Raw genomic sequence first — 22,169 nt, 5'->3', positions numbered from 1 at the left:
TGCTCGGCGGACTGACAGGACTCGATTTCTAGTACAAAACTTGTTTTTTGGAGGCTAAAAAAAAAAGTCTGCGCCAGGACCCCCCCGGCCCCAGAGCCGAAGAGAGGCAGAGCCCTTTAAATTTAAAACGAGCCCCTCTTTTCGACGATTCTTGGTGAAGAGAAAAGTGCAATTTTTTTTTTTTGGACGGAAGCTAAATATGGTGCGGTTCGTAATTTTTTTGGGATTATCCCCCATGTGGTTAAGAGTTTAGTGATGGTAAAGGCACTTTTAAGAAGAGAGGGTAATGGAAGCTGATAGTCCTCAAAACATACTCACGTTCTCCGTTATCTCGGACGGGCACCCACCGCAGCACGACGACTAACCAACAAGTTGGACTTCGCATAACGGAAATGTGTTCAGAAGCATCTAAAGTAACTCAAAACGGCGTCGTTGAGGAGCAACAGGAAACTGGACGTCGGGGGAAAAGCTGCATGTTAAAAAGTCGGCTCGCGTTTGTCTCTCATAGTGAGTGTGCACGCGACGGTTCCTCCTCAACAAACAAAAAAAAAAAAAAAAAAAAAAAAGAGGAAAGAAAACTTTCAGCCACGGACTTGACGCGTAAAAAAAGTGGCGACTCCTCATTTCCGCTGTCAAAAAAAAAAAAATGTGCCGCGGTCCGGCTACTGTGTCAAGTGCGTGACAAGTCGGAGTAAATTCACGACAACGACTTCCGACTCTGTTTTCTTTTTTCAAAATAAGAGATGCACACGCTTGCCCGCGTTAAATAAGCAACAAACACCAATGACCGAGGCCTGAATAACCCACTAGGAGGCCCGGCCCCCTGTGCACAAACGACCTCTGGTGGAGGAAGTATTTAGATATTCTGAAACACCTAGCGATACCACAATTTAAAAAAAAAAATAATCAGTGAAAAGTAAAAGGCCTGTAATTCAAAATCTACCAAAATAAAATGTCTCACTATGCAGAATGGCCCATTTCAGAATAATGTGTATTACATTACTGGATCATAATTAGATATGCATTGGTGTGTAAACATAAGTTGTTGCTTGTAAAAGGTGGGGCTAATCGTTTTTAGTTTGTATATTCGTCAGGGTAGTTTACCCTATAATAATACATCATAATTCAAGTTATATATGTTGTATTAATAATCTGTATCTGCAAGTATATGTATATATAATTAGTGAGGTAAAAAGTTCAAATATTGAAGCCAATAAAGTGAAAGAGTATCAAGTGGCATAAATGGAGAAAATAAAAGTACAAATACCTCAAAACTGTACTTAAGTGAAGTACTTGAGTATATGTACTTAGTTACATTCCACTGCTGAGTAAATACCATAATAAAAATAGTCTGTTGAAAGTAAAAATCCTGCATTCAAAATTGTACTTGAAGCTATTCAGGCAAAATATAGGCCTGCTTAAAGCATCGAAGTAAAAGTACTCAATATGCGTGTATTTGTATACATCACATGTTTGTATTATTATTTGTGATGCAGTAACATGTTCATCTAACTGGGTGGTTTAATTTACTGTCTAACAATGTGTTTTATTTGAAATGCTCATCCTTTTTCAATTCTTCAAATCTTTTCAAATCTTATTTCGTAACTTCAGCGAACAAATACATTAAATGCACATATACGCAAATGTATTGAACTACATTCAATCCCTACCTATTGACCCCGTGTTTGTGACAATTTCATTCATTACAAATGTGAGTTTTCACCACATTGTACATTCTGAGGAAGCGCTGATAAGATCAGATTGATTTTACAGACCATTAATAAATTAAATTTCTTTTGGCAACCTAATCTCTGTCTAATTTAATACATTATTTGGGAAACATTTCCCACCTATTCACAGAGGGCTGTAAGTAAATATATAAATAAGTAAATTGTGTGGGGCTGAATGCTTATTTAGCTTAATTATTTAATATAGAAGCTAACGATAAGTGTGTGCAAAACAATGAATACGCCCCTGATTTTCAGTTGGTAGTTTATTAGGTACACCTAGCTACAACTAATGCAGTCCTGACGTGAAAAATACCGTAATTACTGTAGTGTTAAACGTTCTAAAGAGTTGTATTGCATTGTACAGCAAAGTGTTTCTATTATTTCTATTAGGGTGAATGACAGAAACGCCTCTCTTTATAATGCGATACATTTCAGCACCACAAACTACAGCTCTCCAAAAAAAAAAAAAGGACCGTCTCTTTTTTGAGTGGTCACTATTTAAACATGTACTCTTATGTTGAAATTTCCAGACAGGAAGTAGCTTCCCCTTGCTCTGTGAAGTGTGGCGCTCCCCTGCAGTCAGCAGCCCCTCTGGTCTGGTCAAGCACGGTACAGTATGTGAAAAGATGCACGAGCTGCCCTCACTAGGATACAAACTGAAGAGTCACGTTTATCTCCCGTCGCCTATTGCTGCTCTTTAAAGTGATTATTACATAAGAAGAACAGGGGGAAATTAAAACGCATATTAAAAATGTATAATTTTCCTTTGCTGGAGACTCAAAAGTCCTGCTGGTACATCTCAACACAGGCGGGTGTGATGCACTCGTTGATTTCAATTCGAAGTCAAATGACTGCTGTTTAAAAGTTGTTTTGCACAGCGCCACCTGGTGACAGTTGGGCCGAAGAGCAGTAAGAATGTGTGTGTGTGTGTGTGTGTGTGTGTGTGTGTGTGTGTGTGTGTGTGTGTGTGTGTGTGGTTTGATGATGCCTTGCGTGAACTCAGGGGACCCATCATCACTGGTGGAATGTGAGAACAGCCACTCCAGCGCGGGACTTAAAGGAACAGCGTGCGGCTTTTATGGGGAGGGGGGGGGTCTACTGGCAGAAACGGAATAAAATATGAATAAGTGTGTCATATTTAGTGGACGATCACTGGAACATAATCATAATCGAGTTATATCATTCTGAAATTGGCTGTTCAGCATAATGATTTTGATAATAGCACTTTATGTAAAGTAAGTTTCTGAATGCAGGACTTTTACTTGTGTTTTAAAAAGTGAAGTTAAAGATCTGAGAACTTCTTACACCGCTACCCATCATACATGGCTCTATAAAGTATAATGACGAAAGAAAAAGTATATATTGACTTAGCCATAGCAGCTTTATTATAAAGACAATTAAACTCAAGTACTCAGATCAGCAGAAATCATGAAATATTATTTTTTTTTTAAAACAACATAACATGTTTATTAAGTGGTTTACAGCAAATGCTTTATTAACAAAACATGTCAGGGTACCGTTTCAGAACAATGTGTTAAATATTAATGGTTATTAAAAACAATTCATATACAGCACTGTACTACAATCGAGGGAGTCGATCAAGGAAAGACAATTTGATTTGTGCATTTAGGTTGCATTCCTCATTTGGCACTCTTGACTTAAGATTATCATTCATGTGGTTTAATTTGACACATTCACAAATTCTCTTACACGTTATCGTTAAGATCAACGGACCATCGTCATCCGTCATCAGGCCAATGGTCCTCTGGAGTTAATACAATTGGCACAACAACAATCATCTGAGTTAATACATAGTCACACCGCCTCGACGAACAACACACACACACAATCCACACACTGCCTATCGCTTCTTCCCACCATTGTTTCCGCACAAGCCGCGTGTGTAACAGTAATGATAGCGCTGTGCAATGATGCAGACTGAAGGAACAGAGCCATTGTCAGGAAGGAAGGAAGGAAAGGAAAGGAATTCAGTAACACTTTCATTGCTAGAGGCCTATGGGAATGGTTGCAAGTGCAATAACAAAGTTATAAAGATAACATAAGGCACATAAAAATAAACTTAATGTGATTGGATATGTAAAAACAGAAGCAGCATAGTAACACATATTAAAAAGGCGTTCATTTTCCAACATGGAATAGTTCAAATGTTAGATGTTCTCACACACACACACACACACACACACACACACACACACACACACACACACACACACACACACACACACACACACACACACACACACACACACAGTGAAAGGCCTCGAACTGATACACTCCCTAACATTCCCGTTAATCAGCCGTGACGAACTGACGGTACGATGGAATTCACCAGAGACTCACAACGACGGGTTCAAGGTTCTCCTTTTTTTTTTTCTTTTTTACGAGAGTCAAAAGAGAACCAAGCGATGGAGCGCCCTCATGACACAGCAACATCTGGCCGCCGGCTTTAAAAAAAAAAAAAAACGAGGGGCTAAAAATACCAGTGTGGCGCTCTGAGCGAGACATCCAGCTCCACACCGACCGCGGACACAAGGTCGCCGGGGTGAGATGTGCCCCGAACCTGAACTAGAGCTCCCCAACACCACCTCTGATCCCCCTGGTGGACAGACCAGAGAAAGACTTAAATGTGGTGGTGGTGGTGTTTTTTTGTTTTTTTTTGGCATTCTTCAGATGCTTAGCGCCGTAGTTTGCATGTTTACCTATTCAGTGGGGGGAAGAAAAAAAACACGGCTTAGATCCAAGTTGCTGCTGCTTTAAAGAAAACGGACCCGAAAAAACAATTGCACATATTTGAAATATTTGGAAGCTAGAAGGGCAGAAGACATATTTAACATGAGCAATATAATAACAGAACCGTGGATTTTTCTGAATTGTTTGTACAAGGCTAAACTGTTTAGCATCTTAAGACACATGCTTTTAATAAATGATTAACATTTGAAATACTGTGTCCAGAACTTTTTTTTTTTTTTTTAAGCTGTTCTTGGCAAATGACACTCAAAACGGTGGAAAAGAGGATATTTAGTTCTTGTCTTGGATTGTACGCTGGACAGTGTAAATGTTTAAGACAGATCGGTTCCCCCTGTGCCAGACAAGATCTGGAATCAATCAGTTCTCATTTGTCTGTTTTTTTTGATCGGTGACAAGACTGCCGTCTGCAAGTAAGCCTCCGTTTTGTCGCCCGTCTGCTGGGTTCAGAGGGCTGCAACGTTGCAGAATGATCAGAAAGGAATGATAAATGATAAAAAAGAGATAATCCACCTCCATTAGTTCACTGGCTCTGCAGCCACTGCACTCTCAGCTCCTCCACCTCTCTGCCGTACCAGTCGTGGAGCTTGGAGAAGCAGCCGGTGCCGGGGCAGACGGGGCTTTCCAGAGACGCCCCTCTTCTCCTGGGGGGCACCGGCGGAGCCCTGACCCCGTTGGCACCGTCGCCGATCACGCCGTTGTTCCCAGAGTCCGCGTAGGACTCCCAGGCCACGCAGGACGCCCCCTCCACGAAGTCGTTAGCCGAGGCGACGGGCGGTTTGCTCCACGCGACGCCGTTCTCCTTGGAACAATCGGGGATGGGCTGCGCCTCGTCCTGGAGGCTCTTCAGAGCGGGGAGGGCGCCCGCCGCGGTCGATGACGACGACGACGACAAGGAAGAGGAGGACGACGAAGAGGAGGACGCCCCGGATCTGGACCTCGCCACCTGGTTTCGCCTGGAGGACTTGGGTCTGCCCTGCAGGCCTCCAACTCCAGCCCCGACGCCGCCGCCGCCCGCGGCCTCCTGGATCTCCTCCAGCTGCCTCTCCAGCTCCTTCACCACCAGCCTCATGTAGTCGAAGGAGGCCCTGGACAACGCCTTCACCCACGACTCCATGGCGGCCTGGCTGTCCGCGGCCATCTTGTACACGCGCGCCTTGGCGCAGTCGAACTTGACGGCGAAGGCGAACTCCTCGGCCGACACGCACAGCTCCACGGTGCAGCCCTCGAGGACGATGACGCCGATGGGCTCGCGGCCGTCGCGCTCCTCGAAGTAGAAGAGCATGTTGCCCTTCAGCACAAACCAGCGGCGGTGGTACGCCGTGTTGCGCTCGCCCTTTTTGAACAGGAAGCCCGTCTTGTCCGGCGGCGAGTCGCAGGTGGCGTAGTGCGCCACGCTGCGTTCGTTCAGCTTCATCTTGTCCTCCTCCTCCTCCTCCTCCTCCTCTTCGGTGGATGCGTTATCTTACCTAAAGAGCATTGTAAAGGTCATTGAGGTCATACCCAAGTTTAAACATACATTTTGCCAAAAAGGAAAAAGCTGCAGACGCTTTGCTCTCAGTGCTACCTGACTGCATTCTTTTAGTTAATTAGCATGGTAGTATAATAAACAGGAAGTGAGGTGTTTAATGTCCACTAGGCCAACAGTTGCTCTGCTCTTATTTAAAAAAAAAAAAAAAAAAAAAAAAAAAAAAGGAGGCACCATATCAGGTACCACACAAAGAAATAGTTTCAGTGTTTTTCCCCCGTGAGTCATCATGCCACACACACACACACACACACACACACACACACACTTGTATTCTATCTATCTATTAGGTAGTAGTATAGAATAAATGCTGCTTAGGCTTGACCCACTGCAGACTTATACAACAGTGGTAAACAGTTGGGTTACATGCTGTGTAATCACATGTTCACTGTAAAGGCCCAGACCTTCCCTCCCTCGGAGGAACAACTAATCCAATTCTAATCTGTTCTGGGCCTGGACACCGGGCGGAACTTCACTAATCACACAACTAATCCGTTTGTCTCGTAGCTTTTATTTTATTTATTTTTATTTTTTTAAATTCCGCGTTGTTCGTGAACGTGCTGTGAATAAACCACACGTTTAAAAGTACGTTTTACTTACGTGTTTATCTCACACCCAGCTGCCATCCACCGCCGTCCTCCCATCACACACATGGCGATAATAGTTCAACATGTCTCCATCTTCTTTTGTCTTCTTTTTAACTCCCTTTCCCAATTGAAGGCTGGGAAAGACAAACAAGACGTTACACTCACTTTGTTTCCCCTTTCCCCCCCACTACTGACAGTTAACGAGGTCGTAGTCTTGCTGTTTTTTTGGTTGTTGTTTTTTGTTTTACAAAGTCCGAGTAGAAAAGGACGGACAAGTGAGAGGTCCACGTCCACTTTGTCTCAGACATGAGCGGCTAACATGAGCTGTGTCTCTATTTTCCTACCTCTGGACGGATGATTCAGTCTCGAGCGGTGTCGGTCACAAGCTTTTGACACATCAGCACTTTGCGGGAATTCCTCTCGGGATTTATTTAACGGTGTCAGCAACACACACAGAGACACGACTGTACATGTATGGAGTCTCTGTGCCAACTAGCTTCACGCGCACAGTGAATACAAATGAGCGTCTATCGTCAGCATTATGAGCGGAGCGCTAGCTAGCTGCTCGCAGCTGTATGTTACGGTTCATGACAGTAACATGTTAGCTAGCTATGCGTCACCTGCGGGTATAAAGGCGCCTTCTCTTGTCGGGCAGCTAATCTCCCCGTTGTTTATTTTTTCCACCTTTATCTCTCTTCCTACTTTCCCTTTTTTTTTTCTTTCTTTCTTTCTTCCCGGTCACGTGACAGACAGAGCGGCAACATGTTGTGTGTTACGCGGACAGTTCGCCTGGGCGGGGCTTCCGTCGTGCTGCCGACACGTTCGTTATCCGGATGAGCGGTTCGTTAAAACACGCGCACCCCCGTCTTTGCCCTTGGAAAGGTGGCGTTCCGACAGATGCTGACTGCCGAATGTAAGGACCGTCGTCTGGTGAAGCCAATGCGGACTTTGTCCATTTGTATTAAATAATATATGATAATATAATTAATATTGGTAGTGATGAAGAACTCAGCACAACTTGCAGCAAATAGGCTCTGGTGGAATAAGCGCTGAGATGTGTATTTCTTGAGTAATAGTTGAAGAGCTGAAACAATTATCGATTAGTGATTATCAGAAAATCCTGGCATCTATTTCGACATTTTTTTTAAATATATATTATATAGATTTTTCAGTATATCAAATCGATCGTGAAAATTACTGTTAGCAGCCCTGAAAATTGTCAATATGCATCTTTAGACAGCGAAATTGCCCCTTTCGGTGTAACTTTACTGCAACTTTCAACTCTAACTTTATTGTCCCCAAGGAGACATTTTTGTTTTCCAGCCAGGGGAAACACAGAACACACACAGACATGAACAACATAACTAAACACATAAAACAAGTATTATTAGTATCATTATTATTACTAAAACTACTTACAGTATACGTACGGTTTAGTAGGCTAGTTTATCTCTAACAATGCAACATGTGTTTTGCATGCAGATGTTGATCTTCAAAGTATGATACTCAAGTCAAGTACAATAACACCAAAACTGTGCTTAACTACAGTGGTTCAGTTACCGCTGAAATCAAATGAAGGCCTTGAAACAGGTTAAAAAATGACACAACTGTATTGTTTGGAGTCTTTTTTGATATTTTATAGTTGATGGATTATTGAATGGGAAAACCATTCAGTGGGCACAAAAGTCTCTGATATAACAAGCATGCTTACTAAAGCAAGTTGGATTTGATCGATGGCAGAATAACTGTAGTATTTTGTGTAACATCTTTAGAGAGGAGTGTTAGTGTGGATCTGGATTGAAGACGACTTCTCTTCACGTCTAGCATGAATACAACTGTTCCAACCAAACGACAGAACTTTAGAGTTGAGCTTAAACTCGCAAAGAACCACAGAACGACTGTATGTTGTCCATCCTCAGAGAGCCGCTGACTCATAATTCAACGTAGTTCATTCAGAATATTACTAGCATATCACTAATACGTTCATTATGTTACTTCAGTAAGGACTGCTGAGTACGTTTATACTGCTTACAATGAAGTAATGTCATTTATAATGCCTCCTAAAGTGGTACAAGTTGGCTGCTTTGCTCGAAGGTACCGAGGCAGTGAGTTAAACAGAGTTCTCGTCACTCTAAAAGATTCATTTTTGCCAGAGCATAGATTATAATGAATCATAAAAATCAACCCCCTTTCTCCACTTGGAAGTTATCGTTTAGTCCATAGAAATACACACAGACACACCGGCGGTTAAGTGTAAAGTGTTTACTTCTCACAAGTTATTTTCCAACAGTTTTTGCGGACACACACGACAACATATCACCGACAGCTTTTTTTTTTTTGAGAACTTCCGATCGTCTTCAAAACTTCTATTCTGATTGAAGTTTGGTCATGAATTCGGTCTCTGTGTCCAGTGAGAACAAAGAGGAGTTTACAAGTGTGGTTCCTCCAGTGGGCATATGGAGACAGGGCCGTGTTTTAGCGTACACACTTCCCATAAATGTATTGATTTTTGTTTAAAGTTCTTTTCTTTTCTTTTTTGTCCTTGTAAAGCACTCTGTTTTTGATAAGTGCTATATGAATAAACTTCAATGCTATCATCATTTAACTAACAATGAATAATTGGCCGAAGCAACAGTGATAAACGGGACATTTTGTCGGGTTTCTGGAAAGAACCGCTTCGAATGAGGGAATGAGAGGGAGTGCTCCTTAATTAACTCTGTGTTACGGTTAGCAGAGCAGCCACACAACGCAGACGGCCTCTCCACAGAAATGCATAGAAAAACACAGTGATGGCAGGACAAAGTGAAGAGTCAGCCGCGCATTCCTTCAGCCTCGCGCCCTCCCGTCTGATAAAGCACAACTAGGTATTTTGGTTTTACGCCATTAATCTTCCGCGCCTTACTTTTTTTTTTTTTTTTTTTTTTGCTTTTCTCACAATACAGCCCAGTCTGTAAAGTTTCTTGAAGGGTGATCACTTGAAGCACTTGTTTCTCAATCCATACAAACAGCCATCCTGTTGCTATGTATGAATAAATCATCCCGAACGACGCGTACGCCTCGAGGGAACGTCGGCTTCCGTCGAAACGCCTCTCAGTCATCCAACACGGTATATCAAAAATATCATCTCTTTAAATGTTAAAGTCTCTGTAGAAAAATGCCTGAAATATATATATTCATATATATATATATATTCATATATACAGATATCAAACACGTATATATATTTGTATACAAAGAAAAAATTTGATGCAAATTATTACTTCTTCAACAATCCTTTAAAGCTGTAACTATGGCACTGTACTGTATTTCGGCATGTTGTTGTGAAAAAGCTTGCGTTGGCACCGGTCGAGCACGTAGATTGAGATGTTCTATTAAACGTGACGTCTGGACACAGATCGGTGACCACGTCTTCATTCGCTTCATACGGGCTCAGAGCAGACGCTGTGATTGAGCCCGCGGGACGCGAACGACACGGTGTCGTTACGTCTCTCCTTATCTGCAGTCCTAGCGGTGTTCGGCTCACAGGCAGACCCCGTCGGGCTCTCCAGACAACAAACAATTACAATTCCTAAAAGGCAAATTCCATCGGTTGAGTGGAGCTATTGATTTCCATCTGAGTATGCGCAGAAAAAAAAAAAAACAACAACCTGTGTAGACATCGATCAAATACTGGCTGACATCATTTCACCCCCACCTCGCACTTCATCTAAACTTCATCTAAACTTGCCGCCTTTACTTTTAATGATAGGGGGCTTCAGCAGCTTTCTGATCTTTAATTCAACTACTTCTATGTTACAAAAATATTCGGCTTCACAGCTATGAATTCATCAATCTGTATACACTTCCCTATTTCACAGTAACGTTGCCCCGGCACAACCGTGCTCAAAAGTGAGAGTGTGAATCTGAGGATCTCCTGGTGATTGAGAGCCATTCGTGCTAGTATGTGAACAAAAAATAACAAAAATAACAAAAATAAAGAAAGGTTGTTGCTTGGCCTCAGCTCTGGCTCCTCCCGCCCTGATCAACCACGGTCGATCGGTGTGAGAAACGAGCTTCCACTCGTGTCTCGAGCATCTCGATGGGCCCTGCAGAGGAACAAAACAGGAAACACATTAGTGTGAATGTCTGACTTCACGAAGGAGAGACACTTGATAGAACAGCCACAAGCAGCAACGGCCTCTTTTCACACAGCGAAATGAAAATATACCGAGGTACCCACACACACACACACACACACACACACACACACACACACACACATCAGTCACCAAAGTTAATAGGACTGAAACGTCTTGCACAATTTCCTCTCTGGATTAGGAAGCCTTCCCTTTTGTGCAAAGAGAGAAGAATGGCCTCGTGTCTCTCTCCTTAAATAGCTGCCGTCTCTCCAGTGTTTCTTAGTCGAGTCTGCGGCGGTTGAGCGAGCAGAGGACCCCATCTGGATCACTGTGGCTCTTGCGAAATCGGATCCTCGTTGTTGAGATATTGTGCACCCCCCCCCCCCGAGTAAGGTGCAGCTGATGCCTCCAAACTTTTAACAATCTCCAAAGCGGCGTGAAATCCTCACATTAAGTTTGCTCCACCTCCAAAGCTCGTCCAAGTTGCACTGAACCATCTCGAGCCCCTTTGACTCTTTTCTCACGCACACATGCAGAACCTCGTGCACATTTAAACACAAGCACGAGTATCTCTTTACCATTGAAATGTATGCGCACACACACATTCACCCACTCACTTTCCCACATCATGACTTTGTCTGAGTCACAGATAAAGGAGCGCCACAACGAGCCCGGTATCCATGCCCAGTGTGCACCAGATTCACGTTTCATCGCTGTGATGTTTGTCAATGTAGGTCACGTCTATTTTGTATTCAAATGAACTTTTGGTGTATCTCCATCGCAGGTGTGATGCCTCTGGCACGCACCACTACACTTGTTTATCTTTTTGTTTAACGTGTTCCCTCGTAAACATGTCATTTATCAATGATCATAATGAAATGTGGTCTATTTTTGAGGGGGAAACAACAACAACAACAACAACTACAACAAAAAAATGGAAGTAAACGGTGCCTGCAGAAAATAGACAGAAACAACAGCTAATTAATATTCACTGGCAAAATGTGTGTCTCGCTCTGACACATTTATTGAGTTTTATTGCACACTGTGCCAGGTTGGAAAATGGAATGAAGAGAATGCAGTTGGAACGAGAGAAACAAAAAAAAGCACACATGTGACTAATGAGCGCTATAAGACGACGCGTCAGAGTAACAGGTTTACGTTTACAAAACCGCCTTCAAATGGAGGAGCGACTGAACACAATGAATTATGAGCAGATGCATAACAAGCAGGAGGAGGTGTTGCTCCTCCCTAGAAGGTTGTTTGCGAATTCAAAAAAAAAAAAAGGGTAAGACGTGAAGGATGCAGAGGCAGCAAGCAAACGAGAGGAAGTCAGTGAACTTCTTGATTTAATATGGAAATTCTGCCAATGGTGTTTTGCTGTACAAAGTGTCAGATATGTTTTCATTACAGATACCCCGCCCACATATGTATATATATATATATATATATATATATATATATATATATATATATATATATATATATATATATATATATATATATATATATATACAGATACATGTGCGCAGAGAGATTATGCATACAGCTGCTGCCGAGTGGGAGTGTAGCATCATCTGAAGGGGAGAGGAAGACAGATATGAAGAAAGAGAGAGAGAGAGAGAGAGAGAGAGAGAGAGGGGGAGAGGGAGAGAGAGGGGGAGAGAGAGAGAGAGAGAGAGAGAGAGAGAGAGAGAGAGAGAGAGAGAGGTGGGTTATGAACTAGAGCTGTGAGCTGTAGGGAGTAGGTCAGTGCAGTTGAGTCAGTCCTGACTCACGGTGGAGGCGGTGAAGATCCACCTCCTCTCTGCCCATTACAACTTCATCCTCAAGCCTGGAGCTCAGATAGCCGTTACAAGAACGGTGAAGAAACTCCTACATCCACGGTCAGAGGAGCTCTAGATCCTGTGTTACGGGAACAATCCGATAACAAGTCGCGGATGTGTTGGAGCGGTGAGCGATGGATCCGAAACCACAAGACCCCCCCCCCCCTCGTTTTGTTTAGCTGGTCAGCCGACGAAAAACGTCAAGATATAGTTTCTCCCACTTCCCGCTGTGGGTGTCGTGAATGCATGTGTCTCTCAGTCCCTCCACCGTCTCCTCAAGTATGAGGTGGCAGGTTAATGATTTAAATTATTCATGTGAAATGCTGATAACTATTAAGGTCAAACGTATGAGTACGTTATGACAGCAGCACCGAGTACAGAAATATGTCTGAGCAACGACGGCCAGTAGTGTCTAATATTTGGTTCGCAATCTTCCCGCTTTACATCAACTCTCTATAATTAGGCAACGTTCTTGTATAGCTGCTTGCATTTGTGCTTGTGACCGTGGCTAAGTGGAGAGCCGCCTTTCAATCAGAGGGTCGGTGGTTCGATCCCCGGCTCCTGCTCCTCCGCTAGTCTCATGTCAATGTGTCCTTGAGCAAGACACTTTAACCCCAAAATGTCTCCCGTAGCTGCGTCTACGGTGTGTAGACAGATACTGAATTGTAAATCGCTTTGGATAAAAGCGTCTGCTAAATGACCGTAATGTAACATAATGTACTTGTATTCCTAAGCTATCAAAGGAAGTTTTGTTTGCTCGCGGCACAACAGGTATTGTATTAAGTACCTTTAAAACGACAGCCAGCCCTAGTGAGCATTGGGACATTTGTACAGCCACTTGTTATAGCTTTCAAACAAGTCCGCTTCTCATCTGTGAGTTGTGGCCTGTGCACATCAGGAAGGTCTTTTGTGTTGAGGTGAGAGGTCAGCAAAATGAACAGAGTCTACCTATCTAACTCAATAGACACAGTAGAGTGCTAAATCTAACAATCAGAAAGGATTAAAGGAAGCTGCACGGGGGGGGGGGGGGGGGGGGAAATAAGTGCCGAGGCCTTTTTACGTCTCAGTGTGTTCCCTTCATCGTACGATCCCAAGGCCACCGCGTCAGTGGAATAGTGCATTAGCTAGTGAGACTGCTACAGTAACAAAAGCCCTCATGAGCTGCATTTATTGATGACACTGGCTGCACTCCATTATGTAGCACGGTGCTCTGTTCAACCTGAGCGCGCCTGTGTGTCAGTGTGTGTGTGTGTGTGTGTGTGTGTGTGAGAGAGCCGCTGCCAGACTCATTAAGATCCATTAATACAAGGTAATTGTTCTAAACCGCGAGCGATCGCCGTGAGGACGAACATGCATTCACCTACGCTCTCACGAGAGCTGCAAACACAATACAGCCAAGACGGCATCAGACTGTTTGTCTTACACCATCTCCCTCTCTCTCCAGCCCCCCCCCCCCCCCCCCACACACACACACACACACACACACACACACACACTCTCTGTCTTTTTTCTCATGGCTGAATATCCACTGATCCCTAATACAGACGCTGATTTGAGATTAGTGAGGCCAGGGAGGTCGTGCGTTGGATTTACTCATCAGTGTGTTGCTATTTCGTACCCTGACTTTTCTTCTCAGCTTCCCACCCCCACAACCCTAAAAACACACACATCATACGATCACACACAACTGCCCCCCCCCCCCCCCCCCCCCCAAAACCTCTTTACCCGTCTTTCCCTTTTGGTTACTTACTTTTTGTCAGCTTGCTCTCTCTCTCTCTCTCTCTCTCTCTCTCTCTCTCTCTCTCTCTCTCTCTCTCTCTATCTCTTTATCATTAAAAACTCTGTGCAGCAGCAGTTCCGAGCTTTGTCGAGGCTGATGTTGGTACAAAGGCTGTCTGAGGCGCTACCGTTATCTCCCGTAGTCTAATCCGGCTAATTAAGGGCATCGCTGGGAGGAAAGCGCTATATTATTCTCATCCAACTCCAGGGTATGCTGTCTCTCCGAGTCTGCAAAACTGGCATGTGCTTTTACAAACACCTATGCATTTATGCACACTTTGTTTACACACACACACACACACACACACACACACACACACGGGGAAACACAGGCTTCAATAAATGCGCTGCATAATAAAAGCTAATAAAGCGGGAGGATAACAACCGCTCACGCAGACGACGATGGCGATGTTGTGGCTGACTTATACGCCCTTGAGGAAATAAAGTCCAGCATGTTGCCGCCTGGTTCTCTCCACTCCAGAGCAGAATTGATAGGCTTACTGTTCATGTAGCCTCATGGATATATATATATATATATATATATATATATATATATATACAGTGAGTGACAGTGAGGGTCCTGCACGCAAAGGGGAGCTGAGTTGCTAAACATGAATTTATATATGACAGTGACATGCAAGACTTTTCATTTAGACGTTTCCACAGATCTATGAGTAGATGCAAATAAAAATGGTTTAGTCGTCACCCACCGTGCCACTCTCCTGTCATTCCCTCCTACAGTCTGACGCGTCAGCAAAAAGCGGGACTTTGCAGAGACGAGAGGTGATGAAGGATGAACTCACGTCGTCTATTTCTCAGCCCCAACCGTTCATCTTCTGCAGGCCTGCGTTAGAGTTCTAAACGTCTACTACCCGTCTGCCACGACTTTAATGCAATGCTGCGTCCTATAATAGCTTTTATTGACGCGTGTGTGTGTGTGTGTGTGTGTGTGTCGTCGTCGCGGGGAGTCACTCCGTGCAGCAGTGCATGTGTGTGTAGGTGTCAGTGTGCGGGGAGATCTTTTAGAGGCTTTGGTTGAAATGTGAGTGAAGCGGGTTTTCTTGTTTCATCCAGAAGGACATGAATTAATTAGAGCCCCTCTCTGAGAGAACTTCCTGAGTCGGAGACTCGTTAGTACCAAGAGCTCCCAGATAGACACAGGTAGACGATCTAGTTTCACAGATGTCAGCAGGTAAATGTTTAAAGTCCCTGTACATTTTTCGGTCAATGCTCGCTGCTGCCCTGCAGACGTACACATGTGCCCACGCATACGCCCAGAAATGTTTACACTCATGAATAAACAGGGCATAAACAAATACATTGTATGCAGACAGACTCACAGATATGTGTCAGTGCATGCAAACACACTAATACACGAGCAAACCACTCACCGCCTCTTCCTGATCTCTCTGTGTACATCTCAGGCGGTTGCCTTTCTCTCTGTTCCACTCGCTTTATCCATCCTTTTTTTCCCCCCCTCCCAACGCTTCCTCTCTCTGTTTGGATAATCCACAGTTCAATTGGAGCAAGTAGAAAACACCATGAATGATTCAGGAGTATTGAAGTTAGACGGAACGAGGAGGGTGGGAGGGTGGGGGGGTGTGTTCGGCGTCAAACCGTGGTGGTGGTTGATTTGCGTAGGATTGTTTTCTGGGGCTTGAGGGAGGGAGGGTGAGGAGGCACGCGAGGTGGAGGTGTGTTCGCCATCGGCGGGAAACTGTGGCTGACCGAGAGGCCGCCGTTTTCTAACGTCAGTTCGTGGGGGAGAGCGTGAGGGGGAGGAGGAGGGGAGGAGGAGGAAGAGCAGCAATGCAGCGGGCTGAGCCTCGGGTCGTTCGGCTCGGCCTGCGAGCGCGGCTCCGCGTCGTCTACGTCGTACTGGAGGTCGCAGTCCGGACAGTAGCCGTGGTACTGGACCGTCTCGCTGAAACGGACGCGTTCCCTCTCGCGAGACTCCCTGCCGGGGGCCTTGGGGCATTTGTTCTTTTCGTGGCGGAGGAGAGGCATGGGCCTGGGGAGAGTGGGAACCAGACCCGACTCGGGGATTCCGCCGTCGTTCGAAATGAAACACGGCATAGAGGAGAAGAAATCCCTGTTTGGTTTCAATGGGAACACCCCACCGTTCCTCATCAGAGACCCGGCGGCCTTGGATAGATTCCCTGATAACACGAACGTCGGATGAGGCAGGTTCTTAATGTTGTGATCTTCGGCCCTCGCCGGGGTCAGTCTGGGCGGCGGCAAGGGAGGGTGGGGTTTCTTGAGGACGGTCAGGACCGCGAGAGGGTTGACGGGGACCGGGTGGATGAGGGCGGGGGGTCTGAAGACGCAGTCGTCGGGGAAGAGCTTCATCTTCTCCAGGCTGGACGCGGTGGTGGTGGTGGTGGTGGAACTGGAGCTGGAGTTGAGCGTGTCCGTCTTGGAGCTGTCCGTGAGTCCGTCCTCCTCCAGCTGCAGGTCACCGGTCAGGGTGTCGATGTCGTGAACGACCTGGAGACGAGAAAGAGGGACACGTACAGCTTGAGGTCAGCTTGAGGTCAGCGATCATGTCGATCATTCATCCCTTTAAATAACGAAGAGAAACCTCATTGTGTAAACTCTAAAGATGCACTCCGATTTAATGAATGTTGGATGAGATTTAAGTTCTTCATGACAACCACTCTTGGGAGAAAATACATATCACCACCATGTATGGGAGCAGCCATGAGCCTGAACTAAGTGGTGTAGTACGACAATCCCATGCACCATCAGAGCCGAGAGAAGCAACAATACCAACCCCTGTAGCCGAGTCACACACGCCATCATTTATAAGACAAAACTGATGTTAAGGAATGAATGAAAATGGCATCCTTTGCAGAGGACTCACACAAGCACAGGGATGCAACCCGATAAGAAAAAGGAGGCAGATATGGAAAACAAATAGACTGTCAGTTCCTCGTTGTAATATTCCGCTGCAAATCGGAGAATAAGACTCACAACACATGCAGCAAGAGAGTAAATAAGATCACACTGAATAAAAAAAAACAAACGCTCTTGACAGGGAGGATCCATTTCCACCGACAACAGTGTCAGCACAGGAAACATTCATCACGACGGGAATTAATTCCAAGAAAGCAACCTCGATGTGACAGAGAGAAGAGGCAAATGAATAGATATTTTAGAGAAAAAAAGCAAAGAAAGATGTACGCATAATCACCTGGAATCACTCGGCTAGCAATGCAATATGAAGGAGCGCAAGATCGATCAAGGGTAAAAGAGAAGACGTATAAGAAATGCACTAAATACTCAATATTTAGATGACCTGTACACAGCAGGCCATTGTGATAAAGAGAAATTGCTCAAGAGCAGCAGAAATAAATATGAGGTTTTGTCTCTGGACCGTGTATACAGTAGACATTTAGATGCTTCCTTCGTCCTCCAAGAGGAAATTTGTTTTCACAGCCTGGCTCAGGGGCATATTAAACAACTGTTGGAGCGGACACTTTCTTTTGTTTTGTTTGTTGGCAGGCAACAAGCAATACTGGGGGGGAAAAGTTGCAAGGATGCAAGCAGCACAAATTGAGATAATACATAAAACATTCCCACGGTACATATACTGTACAGACACGATGTAACTGTGCAAAAAAAACCCAAAAAAAACCTGCTGAACAGCACATTCTTTCAGGACATGATGACGCTCAACTGAGTTTGATGTAATGCGAGCCGATCAATATGCAACAACCTCGGGCCAACAGCCGCGGATTGACCGACAGACGGTGTTGTTCTTAGCGTACTGGTTATTATCTCCTGCGCCCCAACGGATCACATGTTGAGTGCTCGCTCACATCCGTGGACCCGGCTGCTCTCCCAGTAATGTTCTGCGTGAAGACAATACCTAAGGAAGGATGGAAATTGCATTTAAAATGCAATAAATGTTGCCCGAGGAGCCAATATTTTTAGGGGATTACGTTCTAATGAGGCAGTTTAACAAACATGGGGCTGAACAGACATCTAGGTTCATTGTACCGTAGCAAAGCAAAACTTAGCAGAGAAGAAAGTTACCGTATTGTCCTTTACGGCCTTCATAAAAGTGATTACGACAATGTGCTTATGTTCATTTTCTGATTTAGCTTAAAGCTCATCTCAGAGTGAGACTATACCCAGTACATTAGCCCCACTGTAAACACACCAGCGCTGTCGTCTAAGGGTTCGAAATGCACGTGCAAGACAGTGGTGGAGGAGGTGGAGAAGAGAATGAAGAGATGAGAAAAGAGAGAGAGAGAGAGAGAGAGAGAGAGAGAGAGAGAGAGAGAGAGAGAGTGGTGAGGACAAAGTGACAGAGAGGGAGAGATAAAGAGGAAGATAGAAGGCAGGGGGGCCCTCGGAGGGCAATGGAGCTAAACTCGTCATGCGGTCTTTGAAGGGATAATTTGTTGGGACACACTCAAGAGGTAATAATACCGGTATCCCATTGTGCAGCCCCCCCCCCCCCCCCCCCCCCCTTCCCCCCTTCGCTGTAGGCCAGGCAGCTTCTGTGGCTGTGCCCATGCATCTGGGCAGGGTCCCTTCCTCAAGAGCCGGGCTTGGACTCCAGCCCTGCCTGTGACTTCTAACAGATAACTGCATTTTGAAAAGGATTGCAGCCCAAACACTGGCTTTGATAGTAACGCCCCCTCGGGGTGTGTGTTTAGTAGGTGCGGTGTCAGAATAACTGATCCTCTGCACAATCTCCTGCAAGCCAAAATTAAAAAAAAGAAAGAAAGAAAGAAGGCACATCACACACACACACAAATCACAATAGAGAGATTACAATGCTTTTTTGTTCTCATTTATCGCCGGCGCCTGGTGTGAGACACTGTAAACTGCTGAAAAAACACAAAAGAAGTCTAATTCAGCTCAAGTTGCAAGAGCAGAGTAAGAGGAGCAGGGAGGCAGAGGGAGACATATGCTGTGTCGACTACCCATCCATAATGTAGGACCCAGAAGCTGTGCACGACAGGGTTTTATTAGAATGACGGCCTGTCATGTTACGGGGTGAGAGGTCAGGCACACAGCAGGCCGGACGCCTGGTGTGTGTGTGTGTGTGTGTGTGTGTGTGGGGCCGGTATAGAGGAATGGATGCAAACATGGAAGCAGGTAAGGCCGCGGGTTATTGTTACCATGATGGCAGCGATCGGCAGAAGAGGAATCGTCTCGAGAACAACTTTAAAAAAAAAAACCCATTAAAAAAATCTTCATATACTGCAGGCAAATCCTTCAGAGACGCCTCCTGCCTCTGCATCACGGATATTTGAATGTCCAATCAGACAGCTCCGAGAGTTTTGATCTCTAACAAGGATTATGTAGAGAGAAGAAGAAGAAGAAGAAGAAGAAGAAGAGAGCAGACAGCAAGCAATGAAGACAGAGGAGTGACTGCGATGAACACACGATGGAAGATAAGAAGAAACAAAAGAAAGATGGAGATAAAGAAACAAGAGAGCCACCAGGAGAGCTTGAGAGGGATGTGGAAGTGAGAAGTTAAGCCACGCTGCTCTATTATTTTGTCAGCATTAATAAGATGATGAAATGCGATGCAAAAAAAAAAAAAAAGCGCCTTTTCCTGGTTGAACCAACTTGTCCATGAAATATTAATAGTGATTCGCCTGTGAATCAGTGCCCGGTCACTTCACACCCCACGTCCTCCTCCTGTGTGCCACATGTCTTTCATGTTGGGAGATAATGATCACACACATTAGTGGGCAGGGAGGGGGAGGAGTGTGTGTGTGTGTGTGTGTGAGTGTGTGTGAGTGTGAGTGTGTGTGTGAGCGGTCGTAGCCTCTTCCAGGGCCCGCGAGGTGGACGTCCACCTCTCACCATGTCCTCTCCCACGAGGATGCTTAGGAAGAGCATCCTCAGACCCTACGACACAACGCATGGCAGGAACACTCATGAGAAAGGCGTTGTGTGTGTGTGTGTGTGTGTGTGTGTGTGTGTGTGTGCTGGCGTCCCCTGTTCGTTTACCTCTTTGAGCTCTTTGGCTACATCCTTGAGGTCTCCCAGGATGGTTTCCAAATTCTCCACGATTGTCTTGATCTCCTTTTTCACTTTCACTTTGGAGACTAGTCCCTCAGCCTCTGCGCTGGGTGAGTCGGACATCCTTCGGTTTTCTATGGGCCACAGCCGATTTCGCGAAGGATCCAAAGTCAAATCCTTTGGTCCGCCACGCTGCCACTTTGCCAACGCATTTTTTATTTAGTCCTGCGCTCCCTTCACTTTTGCTCCGACATCACGGCCAGGACGGAGCCAAGTGGCGTCGGGCAGCGTTCTGTATCCACCACTGGGCATGCGCGACAGAGCGTAACACAAACAAAAATGTAACGCTTATGTCAAAATGTTGTATCATACTGTCCACAGGTCTCCGCGCCTCACATCTTCGTGACCGACAACAGGCGACGCGCACGCGAATATCCGTCGCGTCGGGAGAGCGCTAAATTCAACATTTCGCCAGAAACCGCGTCCGACACGAATGCGTTGGAATGGAAGAGAAGGACGCGAAGAAGAAAGAGTAGTTTACGCAGACAGTTCACGTTATCCAGACCGTCACACCGCCGGTCGTTATTGTAATTGTCCATAATCCCCAGGCATCGACAAAGCGGTGATAAACGCCTCCTTTTTCCTTCAAATACACGCCGCTGGTAATGAGAGAATCTGGGAAGCCGCCAGGTGAAGACACCCCAGAGGCACTTTCCTCCGAAAAACACCCCGACAGCTCCGTCCTGTCTCCATCGCAGCCTTCTTGGAGAGTCTGAGCAGCCGACGTCCGGGCGCAGGGGATGCTCGCGCGCTCTCTCTCTCTCTCTCTCTCTCTCTCTCTCTCTCTCTCTCTCTCTCTCTCTCTCTTTCTCTCTCTCCATTGCACGCTCTCTCTCTCTCTCTCTCTCCATCGCACGCTCTCTCTCTCTCTCTCTCTCTCTCTGTCTCTCTCTCTCTCTCTCTCTCTCTCTATCTATCTCTCTAGTCTCTCCATCGCACGCTCTCTCTCTCTCTCTCTCTCTCTCTCTCTCTCTCTCTCTCTCTCTTTCTCTCTCTCTCTCTCTCTATCTCTCCATCGCACGCTCTCTCTCTCTCTAGTCTCTCCATCGCACGCTCTCTCTCTCTCTCTCTCTCTCTCTCTCTCTCTCTCTCTCTCTCTCTTTCTAGTCTCTCCATTCGCACGCTCTTTCTCTCCCTCGCGCTCTCTATTGGCAGCTGCTGTTATGTTGAAGAGGTCTCCCAGTCATGTCTATAACGTGGCCGCGTTTGTTGTGTCTAAATAACTGACAGGTTAATTGCATCCCCACTAGCTTTACATAATGCTATCCAATCAAAGCTATATACTGAGGCCATGCTGACGTTTACTTGTCATGTCAATAACATGTCAATAACATGTCAATAACGATGAACGACTGCTTTTGAAATATGTGTCGTTCACTAAAGGGGTGCCCACAAAACAGGCATACTTTTATTAATTCACTTTTGCAAACAAAGGCTGCAAAGTGAATACAAATGCAAAAAGAGACCACAACAATAGTACAATAATATTGTAATAGTATAATAATACAACCGAAATACAAATAAATTAAGAAGGCTTTTGAAAGCAAGTCAGTTTAAAATATCTGGGTAAAGTTGACACTAGGCTTTCATACACACAACACATGCAAGACAAAAATAAAAAAAGGAAAGCAAACAATACTCCAACCGTAGTTATCTAAATAGTCTTTCAGATACAAAACCTGCTTTTTCTGTCATGATGAGTCAAAAATAATTGTGAAAACAGTCATTGAAGTCGGGGTTTTTCTTCATATTCCTAACCTGATCATAAGAAAAAAAGGTATTCCTCGTAG

At 45.1% G+C, this 22,169-nt stretch overlaps 2 protein-coding genes across 4 annotated transcripts in view; both read right to left on the bottom strand.

Moving 5' to 3' along the window:
• The window catches only part of LOC137867605 (SH2B adapter protein 3-like), a 14,666-nt gene extending 14,079 nt beyond the window's left edge, over nt 1-587 (bottom strand). For both annotated transcript variants that reach the window (XM_068704288.1, XM_068704287.1), the window contains exon 1: nt 319-587. The gene's annotated coding sequence lies outside the window, so the exon portion shown is untranslated. The remainder of the gene's footprint in view (nt 1-318) is intronic.
• A 2,505-nt stretch (nt 588-3,092) lies between these two features.
• Nucleotides 3,093-21,103, bottom strand: pheta1 (PH domain containing endocytic trafficking adaptor 1). 2 transcript variants are annotated; one of them, XM_068704289.1, is made up of 4 exons: nt 15,723-15,920; nt 6,956-10,696; nt 6,625-6,745; nt 3,093-5,965 (listed from the first exon to the last, which is right to left on the bottom strand). In XM_068704289.1, exon 4 carries the CDS (start codon nt 5,911-5,913, stop codon nt 5,020-5,022), a length of 894 nt encoding a protein of 297 aa, XP_068560390.1. In that variant the 5' UTR covers nt 5,914-5,965; nt 6,625-6,745; nt 6,956-10,696; nt 15,723-15,920; the 3' UTR covers nt 3,093-5,019. The 2 variants fall into 2 exon arrangements, 1 of the variants encoding a protein (XP_068560390.1); XR_011102186.1 differs by lacking the exons at nt 3,093-5,965; nt 6,625-6,745 and adding an exon at nt 20,308-21,103 and having other exon boundaries at nt 8,859-10,696; nt 15,723-16,818.
• Nucleotides 21,104-22,169: the final 1,066 nt, after the last annotated feature.

The sequence above is a fragment of the Cebidichthys violaceus genome, unplaced genomic scaffold, assembly GCF_023349555.1.
Source record: "Cebidichthys violaceus isolate CVI_PGR_0920_01 unplaced genomic scaffold, fCebVio1.0.p SCAF_9, whole genome shotgun sequence".
Lineage (NCBI taxonomy): Eukaryota > Metazoa > Chordata > Actinopteri > Perciformes > Stichaeidae > Cebidichthys > Cebidichthys violaceus.
Note: the sequence above shows the minus strand (reverse complement) of the source record. Positions and strands in the feature narration are given on the sequence as shown.